Source organism: Ranitomeya variabilis, chromosome 2, assembly GCF_051348905.1.
Source record: "Ranitomeya variabilis isolate aRanVar5 chromosome 2, aRanVar5.hap1, whole genome shotgun sequence".
NCBI lineage: Eukaryota > Metazoa > Chordata > Amphibia > Anura > Dendrobatidae > Ranitomeya > Ranitomeya variabilis.
Window position 1 is genome coordinate 628,619,160 of NC_135233.1, and position 17,010 is coordinate 628,636,169.

The window sequence follows — 17,010 nt, forward strand, 5'->3', positions numbered from 1 at the left end:
GAGACTACCCTCTGAAAGCCTATTTGACCTACCAAAAACGAGCGGAGCGAAGGAACACAGCTTCCATTGCTGTCACCATTTTTCCTCATGACTAGTGTTGAGCATTCCGATACCGCAAGTATCGGGTATCGGCCGATACTTGCGGTATCGGAATTCCGATACCGAGATCCGATACTTTTGTGGTATCGGGAATCGGTATCGGATCCATATTACTGTGTAAAATAAAGAATTAAAATAAAAAATATTGATATACTCACCTCTCCGGAGGCCCCTGGACATCACCGCTGGTAACCGGCAGCCTTCTTTGCTTAAAATGAGCGCGTTTAGGGCCTTCCATGACATCACGGCTTCTGATTGGTCGCGTGCCGCTCATGTGACCGCCACGCGACCAATCACAAGCCGTGACGTAATGGAAGGCCCTAAACTCCTCATTCTAGGAATTTAGGACCTGAGAATGACGTCGTGGCTTGTGATTGGTCACGTGGCGGTCACATGAGCGGCACGCGACCAATCAGAAGCCATGGAAGGCCCTAAACGCGCTCATTTTAAGCAAAGAAGGCTGCCGGTTACCAGCGGTGATGTCCAGGGGCCTCCGGAGAGGTGATTATATCAATATTTTTTATTTTAATTCTTTATTTTACACAGTAATATGGATCCCAGGGCCTGAAGGAGAGTTTCCTCTCCTTCAGACCCTGGGAACCATCAGGATACCTTCCGATACTTGGTGTCCCATTGACTTGTATTGGTATCGGGTATCGGTATCGGCGATATCCGATACTTTTCGGGTATCGGCCGATGCTATCCGATACCGATACTTTCAATTATCGGACTGTATCGCTCAACACTACTCATGACCCTCCCAGCAATCGAATCGAATGGAATGAGGGAATGAGAGGTCAAGAAAGAGTTCTGAGTTGCAGAGCCATGGCCTTGCCTCAAGGGAGAATTACCAACCACCTGGAAGTGTCCAGGATCATCCTTAAAAAGGATATCTGCTGGGCCGGAAAAGATGAAAAACTTGTCTAGATGAAGCTGCCAATCCAGGTGAGAGGGTATAGCAATTGATATAGATGACTCAGTGTAGTCCTGGAAGAGCGGCTAGAAAGTCGACCGGACAGGGTAGGACGACCATGCCTCTAGGGTGCAAGAGGAACATGACAGCCGTCATGACCCTTGTGAACACTCAGGGTGCGGTAGCAAGGCCCAAGGACCAGGTTGTGACTTGAAAATGCAGTTTGCGAATGGAAAAGCGAAACAGAGGGGAAAATAGGAAACTGAAAATAAGCATCCCGAATGTCGGTGGATGCCAGAAACTCCACCCTTTTCCGTTGAAGAAATAGCTGAGTGGAGAAACTCCATCCGAACAAGTAGGACCTTGTCAAGCTTGGTAGAAGTTGGAGGTCCAGGATTAGTCTTACTTTTCGTCCCTCTTTTTGGAACCAAGATCCCTTAGATCTAGACAGTCCTGGAAAACTCTTCCACTGCTGGTTGTCTATAGGAAACATGTGATCCTAGGGAGTGATGTCAGAGGCGTTTTTGAATGCTGAATACACTTCCATTCTCTGAGCTATAATGCCCTTCTGGATGTAACGGTATTTGCTGCTGACAGCGCCACACAACTAGCTGCATCCGAGAGGCGTGAACCAGCTAGTCTCCTGCTCAAGATATTTGATTGACCAGCGGTACTGTCTTCGGGAAAAGGTTACTGTTGTGAATCAAAGTAGTAAAGGTCTTTGACCAGGAGACCATTGCTCTAGCAAACCCAAGGGGTGGTTAAGGAGAGCACTAAACCCGAGGCTGCATGATGGAACGAATCAGATCTGCTATCTGATAGTCCGTAGTCATTTTAATTGATAACCCCTCAGGCAGGAATACTGGTAGGTATGCCACAGGAGATTTTCCTCTGATAATCTGCCAAGTGGCAGAATGATCAGCTGCATCCAGAAGGTCAGAAAAAGCAGTCTCTTGCAACCTCTGCTCTCTTTCGACAGTGCGGAGTTAAAATGATGAACCCTTGATCCACCACCCTCTTAACAGGGAAGTGGAGAGGGATCGTCCGCCTTCTTGCCTCTTCTGATAAATAGTGGTTATGCAGAGGGGAGTGTTGTGAATTCCGCTCTTGGGCTCCCTCCGGTGGTTATAAGTAGCATTTTTGTGAGTTCTGCTCTTGGGCTCCCTCCTGTGGTTTTGAGTGGTATGGCTGCTTCTTGGATTTAGCATCAGCAGCTGTTTTCACTGATCGTCTTTCTGGCTCTGCTATATTAGTCTGGCCTTTTCCCTAATTCAATGCCAGTTGTCAGTTGTTGAGCTTGGAGTCATGGCTCTCTGAGGATTTCCCTGTCACTCTGACCATTTCAGCAAAGCTAAGTCCTTGCTTGTCTTTTTGCAGTTCACTTGTTGTGGACTTGTTGTTTAGCACTTTCTATGTTTTGCTCATTTGTCCAGCTTATCAGTATGTATCTAGTCAGCTAAGCTGGAAGCTCTGGGCAGCAGAGTTTGCCCTCCACACCTTTAGTCAGGTGTGGAGATTTTTGCATTTCTCTGCGGTGGACTTTTTCTAGTTTTTATTACTGACCGCACAGTGTTCTGTCCTGTACTAATTCTTTCTAGCTAGTAGTGGCCTCCTTTGCTAAATCTTGTTTCATACTACGTATGTCATTTCCTTCTCCTCTCACAGTCATTATTTGTGGGGGGCTGTCCTATCCTTTGGGGATTTTCTCTGAGGCAAGATAGCTTTCCTGCTTCTACCTTTAGGGGTAGCTAGATCTCCGGCTGTGACGAGGTGTCCAGGGAGTGACAGGAACATCCCACGGCTACTGCTAGTGTCTGTGTTAAGATCAGGAACTGCGGTCGGTATAGTTACCTCCTGCCCAGAGCTAGTCGCATGTCGCTCCTTAATCACCAGACCATAACAGTACAACTGGCCAAAAATGAGCTGAATGCATCTCAAAAGAAGGAAAAGAAAAAGAGTTCTGAGCCATTTTTTTTCCTTTAGTCTGTTTTGTCTTTTTCCTTCCTCTTAATCTCTGGGTGACTCAGGATTTGGATGCGGGCATGGATGTTCAGGGGTTGTTTTCGCGTGTGGATCAGCTTGCTGCAAGAGTACAGAGTATTCAAGATTATGTTGTTCAGACTCCGGCCTTAGAGCCTAGAATTCCTACTCCAGATTTGTTTTACGGGGATAGATCTAAGTTTTTGAACTTTAAAAATAACTGCAAATTGTTTTTTGCTCTGAAACCCCGTTCCTCTGGTGACCCCATTCAGCAAGTAAAAATAGTTATTTCTCTGCTGCGTGGTGACCCTCAGGACTGGGCATTCTTCCTTGAGTCAGGGGATCCAGCATTGCTTAATGTAGATGCATTTTTTCAATCGCTTGGATTATTGTATGACGAACCTAACTCTGTAGAGCATGCTGAGAAAACACTGTTGGCCCTGTGTCAGGGTCAGGAAGCGGCAGAATTATACTGCCAGAAATTTAGAAAATGGTCTGTGCTCACTAAATGGAATGAGGACGCTCTGGCAGCAATTTTCAGAAAGGGTCTTTCTGAAGCCCTTAAAGATGTTATGGTGGGGTTTCCCACGCCTGTTGGTTTGAGCGAATCTATGTCTCTGGCCATTCAGATTGATCGGCGCCTGCGCGAACGCAAAGTGGTGCACCATATGGCAGTGTCCTCGGAGCAGAGTCCTGAGCCCATGCAATGTGATAGGATTTTGACTACAGCGGAACAGAGGGGATACAGATGTCAGAATGGGCTGTGTTTTACTGTGAGGATTCTGCTCATGCTATTTCTGATTGCCCTAAGCGTATTAAGAGGGTCGCTAGATCTGTTACCATTAGTACTGTGCAGCCTAAGTTTCTCCTGTCTGTGACCCTGATTTGCTCATTGTCATCTTTTTCTGTCATGGCATTTGTGGATTCGGGCGCTGCTCTGAACTTAATGGACTTAGAATTCGCTAGGCGCTGTGGTTTTTCTTTGCAGCCTTTGCAGAGTCCCATACCCTTAAGGGGTATTGATGCTACACCGTTGGCCAAGAATAAACCTCAGTATTGGACTCAGCTGACTATGTGCATGGCTCCAGCACATCAGGAACATTGCCGTTTTCTGGTGTTGCATAATTTACATGATGTTGTTGTACTGGGTTTTCCATGGTTACAGGTGCACAATCCTGTGCTGGATTGGAAATCAATGTCTGTGACTAGTTGGGGTTGTCAAGGGGTACATAGTGAAGTTCCTTTAATGTCAATTTCCTCTTCCCCCTCTTCTGATGTTCCTGAATTTTTGTCAGATTTCCAGGATGTATTTGATGAGCCCAAGTCCAGTTCCCTTCCTCTACATAGGGACTGTGATTGTGCTATTGACTTGATTCCTGGCTGTAAGTTCCCTAAGGGCCGACTTTTCAACCTGTCTGTGCCTGAACATACCGCCATGCGGAGCTATGTAAAGGAGTCTTTAGAGAAGGGGCATATTCGGCCGTCTTCGTCACCATTGGGAGCGGGATTCTTTTTTGTTGCCAAGAAGGATGGCTCCTTGAGACCCTGTATTGATTATTGCCTTCTTAATAAGATCACGATCAAATTCCAATACCCTTTACCTTTGCTCTCTGATTTGTTTGCTCGGATTAAGGGGGCTAGTTGGTTTACCAAGATTGACCTTCGAGGGGCATATAATCTTGTTCGTATTAAACAGGGTGACGAATGGAAAACTGCATTTAATACGCCCGAAGGCCATTTTGAATACCTGGTGATGCCTTTCGGGCTTTCTAATGCTCCTTCTGTATTTCAGTCCTTTATGCATGATATTTTCCGCAATTATCTTGACAAATTCTTGATTGTGTATTTGGATGATATTTTGATTTTTTCCAATGATTGGGAGTCTCATGTGAAGCAGGTCAGGATGGTATTCCAGATCCTTCATGATAATGCTCTATTTGTGAAGGGGTCTAAGTGCCTATTTGGAGTTCAGAAGGTCTCTTTTTTGGGGTTTATTTTTTCTCCTTCGTCTATAGAAATGGATCCTGTTAAGGTCCAAGCCATTCATGACTGGATTCAACCCACATCTGTGAAGAGCCTTCAGAAATTTTTGGGCTTTGCTAATTTTTATCGCCGTTTCATTGCCAACTTCTCTAGTGTGGTTAAACCCCTGACCGATTTGACGAAGAAAGGCGCTGATGTGACAAATTGGTCCTCTGAGGCTGTTGAGGCCTTTCAGGAGCTTAAACGCCGATTTACTTCTGCCCCTGTCTTGCGTCAGCCGGATGTTTCTCTTCCTTTTCAGGTTGAGGTTGACGCTTCTGAGATTGGGGCAGGGGCCGTTTTGTCACAGAGGAATTCTGATGGTTCCTTGATGAAGCCATGTGCCTTCTTTTCCCGAAAGTTTTCGCCTGCGGAACGCAATTATGATGTCGGCAATCGGGAGTTGTTGGCTATGAAGTGGGCATTTGAGGAGTGGCGACATTGGCTTGAGGGAGCCAAGCACTGCATTGTGGTCTTGACCGATCATAAGAATCTGATTTACCTCGAGTCGGCCAAGCGGCTGAACCCTAGACAGGCTCGGTGGTCCCTGTTTTTCTCCCGTTTTGATTTTGTGGTCTCATATCTTCCAGGATCTAAGAATGTTAAAGCAGATGCACTCTCTAGGAGTTTTTTGCCTGATTCTCCTGGATTCCTTGAGCCGGTTGGCATTCTTAGAGAAAGGGGTGATTCTGTCTGCCATCTCCCCTGATTTGCGGCGGGCGCTTCAGGAATTTCAGGCTGATAAACCTGACCGCTGTCCTGTGGGGAAGCTGTTTGTTCCTGATAGATGGACAAGTAAGGTAATTTCTGAGGTCCATTGTTCGGTGTTGGCCGGTCATCCTGGGATTTTTGGTACCAGAGATTTGGTTGCTAGGTCCTTTTGGTGGCCTTCCTTGTCGCGGGATGTGCATTCTTTTGTGCAGTCCTGTGGGACTTGTGCCCGGGCTAAGCCTTGCTGTTCCCGCGCTAGTGGGTTGCTTTTGCCTTTGCCTGTCCCGGAGAGGCCTTGGACGCATATTTCCATGGATTTTATTTCGGATCTAACTGTGTCCCAGAGGATGTCTGTTATCTGGGTGGTTTGTGACCGGTTCTCTAAAATGGTCCATTTGGTACCTTTGCCTAAATTGCCTTCCTCCTCTGATTTGGTTCCAATATTTTTTCAGCATGTGGTTCGTTTGCATGGCATTCCAGAGAATATTGTGTCTGACAGAGGTTCCCAGTTTGTTTCCAGGTTTTGGCGGGCCTTTTGTGCTAAGATGGGCATTAATTTGTCTTTTTCTTAGGCGTTCCATCCTCAGACAAATGGCCAAACTGAGCGAACTAACCAAACCTTGGAAACCTATTTGAGATGCTTTGTGTCTGCTGATCAGGATGATTGGGTGGCTTTCTTGCCGTTGGCCGAGTTTGCCCTTAATAATCGGGCCAGTTCGGCTACTTTGGTTTCACCTTTCTTTTGTAATTTTGGGTTTCATCCTCGTTTTTCTTCAGGGCAGGTTGAGCCTTCTGATTGTCCTGGTGTAGATTCTGTGATGGACAGGTTGCAGCAGATTTGGACTCATGTGGTAGACAATTTGATGTTGTCTCAGGAAAAGGCTCAGCGTTTTGCTAACCGCCGTCGGTGTGTTGGTCCTCGGCTTCGTCTGGGGGATTTGGTCTGGTTATCCTCTCGTCATGTTCCTATGAAGGTTTCTTCCCCTAAGTTCAAGCCTCGGTTTATTGGTCCTTATAAGATTTCTGAGATTATCAATCCAGTGTCTTTTCGTTTGGCCCTTCCAGCCTCTTGTCATCCACAATGTTTTCCATAGATCTTTGTTGCGGAGATATGTGGTACCCGTTGTTCCATCTGTTGATCCTCCTGCCCCGGTGTTGGTTGAGGGGGAGTTGGAGTATGTGGTTGAGAAAATTTTGGATTCTCGTTTTTCGAGGCGGAGGCTTCAGTATCTTGTCAAGTGGAAGGGTTATGGCCAGGAGGATAATTCTTGGGTGGTTGCCTCCGATGTCCATGCCGCCGATTTGGTTCGTGCTTTTCATTTGGCTCCTCCTGATCGGCCTGGGGGCTCTGGTGAGGGTTCGGTGACCCCTCCTCAAGGGGGGGGGTACTGTTGTGAATTCCGCTCTTGGGCTCCCTCCGGTGGTTATAAGTAGCATTTTTGTGAGTTCTGCTCTTGGGCTCCCTCCTGTGGTCTTGAGTGGTATGGCTGCTTCTTGGATTTAGCATCAGCAGCTGTTTTCACTGATCATCTTTCTGGCTCTGCTATATTAGTCTGGCCTTTTCCCTAATTCAATGCCAGTTGTCAGTTGTTGAGCTTGGAGTCATGGCTCTCTGAGGATTTCCCTGTCACTCTGACCATTTCAGCAAAGCTAAGTCCTTGCTTGTCTTTTTGCAGTTCACTTGTTGTGGACTTGTTGTTTAGCACTTTCTATGCTTTGCTCATTTGTCCAGCTTATCAGTATGTATCTAGTCAGCTAAGCTGGAAGCTCTGGGCAGCAGAGTTTGCCCTCCACACCTTTAGTCAGGTGTGGAGATTTTTGCATTTCTCTGCGGTGGACTTTTTCTAGTTTTTATTACTGACCGCACAGTGTTCTGTCCTGTACTAATTCTTTCTAGCTAGTAGTGGCCTCCTTTGCTAAATCTTGTTTCATACTACGTATGTCATTTCCTTCTCCTCTCACAGTCATTATTTGTGGGGGGCTGTCCTATCCTTTGGGGATTTTCTCTGAGGCAAGATAGCTTTCCTGCTTCTACCTTTAGGGGTAGCTAGATCTCCGGCTGTGACGAGGTGTCCAGGGAGTGACAGGAACATCCCACGGCTACTGCTAGTGTCTGTGTTAAGATCAGGAACTGCGGTCGGTATAGTTACCACCTGCCCAGAGCTAGTCGCGTGTCGCTCCTTAATCACCAGACCATAACAGGGGAGTGCTTGGATGCCAAAAGAGGGGTGCCATTGTACATCCACAGAGTTCAAGTCTCCGGGTGGACAGGGCTGGTTCCGGTGTTAGGTCTGGCTGCAAAAGAGTATACATGGAGGAGACACTCCATATGCTCGTCTATTGATGGTGTGGGGAGATCGGTGCCCTTTAAAAGGACCCATCACCCCTAAGAATCAGACCAGGCATGGCATCTCACATCATATAGAGGTATACGTGGAGGGGATACCCCACGTGTTTGCATATTGGCTGAAAAAAAAGGATATGTTGGTATCAACTTGAGCCTGCCTCCAGATATTTGGCCGAAAATCTGTGGGACTTAGATCCTCCTGATTTAGGCTGTTGTAACCGTGTTTTTCCCAATGGGTTGGCTCTGTAAGAGATCTGACCATCTCTGTGTTGATTAGGTCAAAGTGAGCCAGTGGGGTTTGCCGCTGTGGTCCACCCGAAAAGACTTAAAAACGTGCCTGAAACTGTCGACAAAATGCTGCCTAAACCTTTGCTGTGGGAGAAAATTGCTTTCTCCTCCCGTGGTATCAGAAATGAGCTGATACAATTTTTCGCCGAATAATTGGCCGCTCTGATAGAGCAAAGCAGTAAGAGACTTCATCCAAGAACGCATTAATCAGATAGTTACCTGCTAGGGCGACCTGATTCGAAATCTCGGTCACCTCTGATGGCAGATCCTTATCCTGTTGAGCTCTCCTCAAAGACTCTGATCAGGATATGGCCTTGGCCACCCAAGACGCCGCAAAAGAGGGCAAGAGGGTTGAGCCTGAGGCCTCAAATACTGAACGCACCGGGCCTTCCATAAGTCGATTGGTTGGATCCCTAATAGAAGAACCATTGGGAATAGATAACGTCTTTAGAAACCAAACGAGATACGGGAGGGTCTACCGAAGGGGATTCCGCCCACTTCCTACGGAACTCAGAGGCGAAAGGATGTCTGCATTTAGAGCCCTCTGCCCCAAGAACGCCTCTCTGGCCGCTCCCAGAGACGCTAAATCCTCCAACTCAGGATGAGAACAAAAAAAAACCTCTATGGGGCTGCTTAAAAGACACCTTATGACCGGAAGTCAAGGTGTATACGTCCTCTACCCCCAGGTTTTGGTTGACGGCTGTCTACTGACTCCTAGTAATCAGGCGCCTCTAAATTGAGAGACCCTTTGGAATCATACTCCGAACCATGTTCACTAATCTCCGCTGGTGAGGGTGAACGAAAGACGGAACTCAGGGATGGAGATGCACCCGACGGACCGGGGGATGCGGTGTGGGTTTGTTTCCCCCACGTCTGCCTAGTAAGAGAGCGGCCCCTGCAGGCCGGAGGCTCCTGTGAGTCGGAGGACCTCTCCAGGACAGGCGAACCGCTGCCGCTGGACCCAGATGGGGTCTGAAGGGACTCGATTGCCTTTGTTAGGGATGCCATAGATTGCGACAAAGACAAAGCCCATTCCGGGGGGAATACCATGCTTTCTGCTCCTGACACACTGGGCTGAGTCGCAGGGGAGGGCTCCTGAGCACGCTCGGAACCGCAGGCCTCACAGAGACGATTACTCTGGGCAAGCGGAAAAGCGGACTGACAGGCCATACATGTGGCTTATATAAAAATGTATGAGACTGGGTCCTTCTAGCCATGCTGGACCTGCTGCTGTTATAATCAGAACTTGGATAAGCTGCAGGAATATATATTGCAGCTGCCAGGCTGGGGGGAGTAGCACTTACCCCAGTCCTGTGTCTCCGACTGTCCTGTGGAACCCGTCACAGGAGGAAGCATCAGTGATGTCCCATATTAAAAATACACCCAATTGGTGGACAGTCCCATTGGAAATGGCGGAGTTTCGACTCGCGGCCTATCCGAGGTCGAAGCCGGGGGCTACATTTTTCCCCGGCATCCACTCGAGGATGAGGGGGTGGAGCCGCCAGAAGATGATGCGGCTAAAAGGGGCGGGACTTCCGCCCTTGGCCTTACTGTGCCAGAAGCTGGTGACTAAATTATCTGAGGCCCGCCCGAGTATGGAGGGACGGACCCGGAAGAGGGAGGCAGGAATGGGATCTCGGCCCACGGCCTGGCACCGCCAGCAGCAGGGAACTCCCAGCACCCACCCGAGAACATGGGCACGGGGCTGGAGTGAGGCTTCCCATCTTGAAAGGCAGGGGAAAACTGCGCCGCAGCAGGAGCCCTCCCAGACCCCCAACTCGCATGGCTCCAGAGATTAATGTTAAAGGGGGGCTGTACAAAGGACTGTGCAGGCACCCTAGCTCCATCTTCCCTTCAGGGGATGAGGAGAGGGATCGTTCGCCTCCTTCCATCACCGTTGTCTGAGCATTGGTGATGCAGTGGGGGCCGTATGGACTGTCCATATGCGCCTGTACAGCCTAGGGTTTCATTACCTTAGAGTGGTCAGGGCTGAGTCCGGCATATTGTCCCACGTTGCGGAAGAGGATACGTGGAGGCGACACTCCACGTGCTCGCCCATTGTTGGTTTGGGGAGATCGGACCCCTTCAAAAGGGTCCGTCACCCCTGTCTCGTCTTCCATGGTGAAAAAGAAAATAAAAAAACCGGGATGTCTGGAAACCAGACCTGTGCCTCCTAAGACACTAAGCATGAACTGGTTAGCTGAGAGCCAGCAGGAAGGTGTATACTGCTGGGGAGGAGCTAACTTTTTTGTATCACTTAGTGTCAGCCTCCTATTGGCTGCAACATACACCCACGGTCTGTGTCCCCCAATGAGGTGAAGGAGAAGAACCTATACAACCTGAGCCTGTGGACGGAGCTTCCATGGAGTGATGCCTGTATGGAACTTCGGTGCAACAAGAAATGAGGAAAAAATGGGGGAGGCAAGGGCACTAGGATGCCAGGGGTTAATGTATCAGGAGCGATCCGTGACCGCTCCTGGCACATAGTGTCGGATGTCAGCTGTGATAGTCAGCTTAGACCCGGCCGCTATCGGCCGCGCTACCCCCGTGAGCGCGGCTGATCGCGTTAGACATACTATGCCATCGGTGGTCATACGGTCCCATACCACCTCGATGGGATAGTACGTCTAATGTCAGAAAGGGGTTATTGGGGAAAAGGTAGGTGATTTGAACTTATTTTGTTATTTTTTTTATTTATTTTTTAATTTTTTATTCATCTTAATAGTCCCCTTAGGGACTTGAAGCTGCAATTGCCACAGACTGGGTTTTAAAGAGGCTCGATAATGACAAGCACAGTGGTCTTCAGCAGACCCCCAGCTTTCAAAATGGGTGCATGGAATGATTTGCCCCCTATGCCAGCGCATGTTAAAAGCCATTGTCACTGAGTTTGACAGTGGCATTTAACAGGTTAATAATCACAATCCAACAATTGCAGGGGCAGGTCCTGGCAATAACACACAACCATCATCTGCTGGGTATGGGTCAGGCTTCACTTCCAATGTCAAGTGGTTGATGCAGATTTTTTATGTCTGAATACTACTCGGTTTTGTTTGTTTTTTTAAGTTTTGCTGCCTGATATTAAAATGAGCATTTCAGGAGTTCAGGTCTAGTTAAAATGTCAATTATATTGTCAGGCTTGTCAACTTTTAAATAGGAGCATAGAACCATTTTGACAGATTTTTGTTAGACCTAATAAGGCTAGTGTACTTACTTTAAAAATGTAACCAGCATATGATGGCATTTATGAATTTAAGGTTAAACCTACACGGTGGCTTTGGCTGCAACACTTCACTTGGCCAAGGATCACTGTATGGCACTGATATACTGCATCACTGCATAATTCAAGTGACTGGGATTGTCTTAAAACCCACTTTGCTAGGAAACGCTTTCACTTACTAACCAACAGGAGCCAGGTACTGAGACCTTCAATCTTTAAACTAAAGGGGAAGCAACATAATTGCTATCTTTAATAAACAGCAATGCTCCCAGCCACACATTCACTTGAATCAGGTTGTATTGAAGATCCCTGCTCAGTTGGTGGCCAAGACCATAAGGTTGGACCTGCACTGATTAATATATGGCTGTACTGGTTTGTTGGATACAGATTTGGATGTGTATGCCTGAACAGTCAATTATATGGGATAGGTTGCTCACTATTATTGACTTTACAAGAATGACCAGTAGTACAAGTGAGAAGCTGGCCCAATGGTGGAATGGTGGCAAGTATACATATAGACATTTTCTATTCCAGAATCTAGAGGCAGAAGAACCCTGAAGAACAAATTACTAAACTTATACAGAAGGTCTTTTGACACTGTTTTCTCATTTCTGTTAAGTGTTTATATCTTTTGACAAGAGAGTGCCAATGTGTTTAGTTGAAACATAGGAACTTATGCCAAGAAATAGTGCAAAGAAATAAAAGATAGTCGCAGAGCTGAAGGAAAGATCAGCACAACTGATTTCAGACTTGTGATCTTTCCTGTTGAAGAAGTCTTTTGTACTTTGAAAAGCGTAGAATAAACCACTATCCATTTGACAATCTGGGATATACGTTTCATCATTGATCAGTAAGCCGGAAATCATCCACAAACCTCTCCTTTCTTTTCAAGAAATAAAAGATGAAAGCCCCCAACTGACACTTAAATAGTAGATAAACGCAAGGCTGCTGATATAGCACGTGTGGTTTATTAGGGCAACCCAATCCAATCCGGCTCATTCCATTGCTGTTTTTCTTCTATTTTGCTCATGCCAAGAGACAACCAGAGTAAAATCCACACACAAGCAAGTATAATGAAGAATGGTTGCTCACCCCAAAACAGAATCTGCTATTTTGATTCTCCGCTGCACATTAGCCATATAAGAAACACAAGCAGTAGATGCACCAAATATTGTCTCCTTTGCATATTTTTTTGCAACCTTTTTAAAAGATGCCATTTAAAAAAAAAAGGAAAAAAAGATTTACTGCTAGATGCAAAAAATCACAGTGTGAAAACACCAAGGAGCTGAACATAAAAGATGAGGACTGCACCTAGGCACTGCACAATGGGCCTGGTGACCTTGTCACCTCCCTATCCAACTAAGCCCAACATCCAAACCTCAGCTGTACCATGAGTGAAAGAATGTAGAAGTCTTCTCCTTATACATCACACAAATTAAAAATAGGATATTTATTAAGAATGTGTTAGTCTTGATCATCACAATTATTTTTTTTACAAAAGAGCAAATTAGAAAGAAGAAAAACACTTAGGAAGAAAGGATCTTACTGGTAAACTTGATGGCCTTTCTTGCTGTATTAAGTTTAAATCTTCGTGGTTAGTCTTTCCAGGAGCCATGGAAGGAGGCTGAGCTCTGCTGCCATAACTTTCTGCTGAAACATCCTGCATGTATAAATATATATATTTTTTTTTATTTGACGCTCTGCACAAAATCCTATACACATTTATATCCATACACAATATACGGTTCACAGAGGTTACGTGCCATTTATACATGGACAAGAACAAAGATTTTACATTATTTCATTTATATTATGATGGTGGTACTGGTAACAAGAAATATCCTGTACCAACGTCATAATATTAATGGCTAATTGTCTGAGAAAAGTTGATAAAATTGATAATTGTTTTCTGAATGTTGGAGTCCCGACCAGGTACTATAGCCAATGTTAAGACGAGCAACCATTGCAATTTAGTTACACACCAAAATAAAACTTATATGTCATTTCAAAGACTTACAACCCACTTTGGTGAAGCTTCCTTCACTGAGCAAGAAAATGAGCTAAGTAGAACATTTTGTCAATTGTTGTCAGTTCCCCAACACGTTCTAGTCCACGTACATTATTTTCATAATGCTTACAAAGCAGCTTTATTAATAATCCTATCTTAGAGAGAACCATGAATATAAATGGTTTTTACCCGGATGTTACAATTTCCAAACAAATTAGCCTGAGTTTGTGTAATGTACAGATGCACCTTGTAGTGTCTATCGGTTTTGGCTAATAAAAGGCCTGTGATTGGACACAGAAAGAATACATCTGTACACAAATTGTCTTTAACTTTCTGACTTTTAGCGCTATCATGCACTTACCAGTTGTAACTTATATATACTGGTGTGTGTCCTTCCAAATCATGTCCAAAGAGTATAAATAAATGTATTTAACTGTGATCAATTAGTAAAAATGGAGTAAAAATGAATGAGTATCATGCATAGCTGATTGGAAGGAGAGAAGCTGTTGGGATCATTTCTGAAAGTATTGTAAAGATGAAATATCATTCTTAGTGAAGAGTGAGTGTACTCGTTGCTCTGGTTTTTCCGAGCACACTCGGGTGGTCTCCAAGTGTTTATGACTGCTCGGAGATTAAGTTTTTATTGCCTCAGCAGCATGATTTACAGCTATTGCATGTGTGTGTGATGGTGGTGTCTGTTTGTGTGTGTGGCATGTGTGTGCGGAGAGTGTTCCTTTTTTCTAAAAAAAATTGAATGTAATGTACCGTATATACTCGAGTATAAGCCGATCCGAGTATAAGCCGACCCCCCTAATTTTGCTACAAAAAACTGTGAAAACTTAATAACTCGAGTATAAGCCTAGGGTGGAAAATGCAGCAGCTACCGGTAAATGTCAAAAATAAAAATAGATACCAATAAAAGTAAAATTAATTGAGACATCAGTAGGTTAAGTGTTTTTGAATATCCATAATGAATCAGGAGCCCCATATAATGCTCCATACAGTTCATGATGGGCCCCATAAGATGCTCCATCCAAAATACGCCCCATATAATGCTCCATACAGTTTATGATGGGCCCCATAAGATGCTCCATATTAAAATATGCCCCATATAATGCTGCACAAATGTTGATTATGGCCCCATAAGATGCTCCATACAGACATTTGCCCCTTATAATACTGCACAAATGCTGATTATGGCCCCATAAGATGCTTCATAGACACATTTGCCCTATATAATGCTCCACAAATGCTGATTATGGCCCCATAAGATGCTCCATAGAGATATTTGCCCCATATAATGCTGCACATGGCCCCATAAGATGCTCCATAGAAATATTTGCCCCATATAATGCTGCACAAATGCTGATTATGGCCCCATAAGTTGCTCCATAGAGACATTTGCCCCATATGCTGTTGCTGCAATGAAAAAAAAAAATGACATACTCGCCTCTCGTTGCTCCGGCCACCGGCACTTGCTTTAGTCACCTGTCCCCCGTTCCACCGATGGGCACTGCTGTGTCTTCCGCGTCCTCTGCACTGACAGTTCAGGCAGAGGGCGGAGCGCACACTAATCGCGTCATCAACCCTCTGACCTGAGCATCACTGCAGAGGACGCGGAAGACGGAGCAGCGCCCGACGGTGGAACGGGGGACAGGTGAGTATCGTGCACTACCCCCGTCATACTCACCTGCTCCTGGTGCGGTTCCTGCACGTCCCGGGTTCTCCGGGCGCTGACAGCTTCTTCATGTATTGAGCGGTCACATGGTACCGCTCATTACAGTAATGAATATGCGGCTCCACCCCTATGGGAGTGGAGTCGGGTCCATATTCATTACTGTAATGAGCGGTACCATGTGACCGCTCAATACAGGAAGAAGCTGTCAGCGCCCGAAGAACCAGGGACGTGCAGGGACCGCACCAGGAGCAGGTGAGTATGATTACACAGCTGCCACTCCCCCTCCCCTGCCGACCCCTGGGAATGACTCGAGTATAAGCCGAGAGGGGCAATTTCAGCCTAAAAAAATGTGCTGAAATTCTCGGCTTATACTCGAGTATATATGGTACTTGATTTAAAATATAGAGCAGTGTAGCCCCTACTTGTTTTTTGTAAAAAAAAAAAATTAAACAAAAAAAATAAAATAAAATAAAATAAAATCTTCTCCAAAAAATGTAAGTAGTATAATTTCACCAAGCTAAATTTTACAGTGTGGTTTATGAAAAACAGGAAAACACAACATGCAATACAGAGGTGTTTGAGGGTGTATTTCTTTAAATAAAAGGTGTATGAAAATGTGGATAGAAGATATTGAGTATTTAAAATTTTAAAAGGGATTTTTAAAAATAGCAGATGTGGTCAATAGATTTTCAAGTGGGGGTTTAGGGTTTTCACGTTTGCAGGAGGGTATTGTTTGCAAGGTCTAGGTTTGTTTTTTTTGGGGGGTAAGGGTCTGCCAGCTTGCGCATCGCTCATTAGTATATATGGTCCTAAGAAAGCTACATTTTCAAGATTTTTTTAAGCAGTATTCTGTGACACAAGGAAGGCTAAACCTTCCAAAAAGTCAGTCAATATAACCAATATGCAGCTTATGTTTTATTACAACTACTAGTTGCTATGAATCATTAGCATTAATTCATTGTGAACATGTCTACTGGCCGCTAAACAAATTTTTTTATGAATAATACAAAAATAAAAGACAAAAAATAAAATAACTAAAATCAGTTGAGGTCAAAACAAGACAGTCTGCCAGCTCACTGAAGTTTCACATTACACCCGCCTATTGGAGTCTATAGACAAGAAAAGAGGTATAAACAAGAAGCAGAGAGACCTGAGCTACTTTCTGGTAAGCAGTTCTCTGCCCAGACCTGGATTCACAGCTATACTGCTTAGTACGGCTGTAGAATGTATTTTATGCTGCCACGGTTTCTGGGTGTGTGCTACATACATGTGACAGGAGATCACATTTTCTACCATGTAGTAAACAGAAGAGTAGAGAGAAAACCAAAAGTCAAAACAACTCAATGCATGTCACAGAACCAAGAAATGACAAAAGCTCTCCTAAATAGGGCACCTTTACTTTTGAATTGACCAGAATGATGCTTTCAATTAAAAAAAAGTATTTTTTCTGGAAAACCTCTAGAATGCTTTAGTCTGAAGCTTAAGCAACTTAGAGTTCTTGTTTCTGCTGGTTCCATGTGATGTTTCTGGTTTGCCATTCATTTTCACTTCCCCCTAAAACTAAAACCCAAAGATACACAAAATACAAGTTTCTTACATTAGCTTAGCCAACATTCTGAAAAAGTACAAGGCCATTTGAAGTGCAAACCTCACAAACAGCAAATTCTAAGGAGCAAGTGAGCAGTAATATTTAAAAGAGACACATGATAAAAGGCTCCAATGTGCCCACTAAAGGAGTGTTTCCCAA

The 17,010-nt window shown here is 45.1% G+C and overlaps 1 protein-coding gene across 14 annotated transcripts in view; it reads right to left on the minus strand.

The window, feature by feature from the left end:
* ARID1B (AT-rich interaction domain 1B) overlaps positions 1-17,010 on the minus strand; it is a 1,358,614-nt gene that overhangs the window by 1,066,800 nt on the left and 274,804 nt on the right. For 13 of the 14 annotated variants that reach the window (XR_013221738.1, XM_077289055.1, XM_077289047.1 and 10 more), the window contains one exon: positions 13,124-13,237. The exons of the other annotated variant lie outside the window; for it this stretch is intronic. Coding sequence is in view for 12 of the 13 variants with exons in the window: in XM_077289055.1 (XP_077145170.1) it covers positions 13,124-13,237 (114 nt within the window). In the remaining variant the exon portion in view is untranslated. The remainder of the gene's footprint in view (positions 1-13,123; positions 13,238-17,010) is intronic. 14 annotated transcript variants of the gene reach the window in all.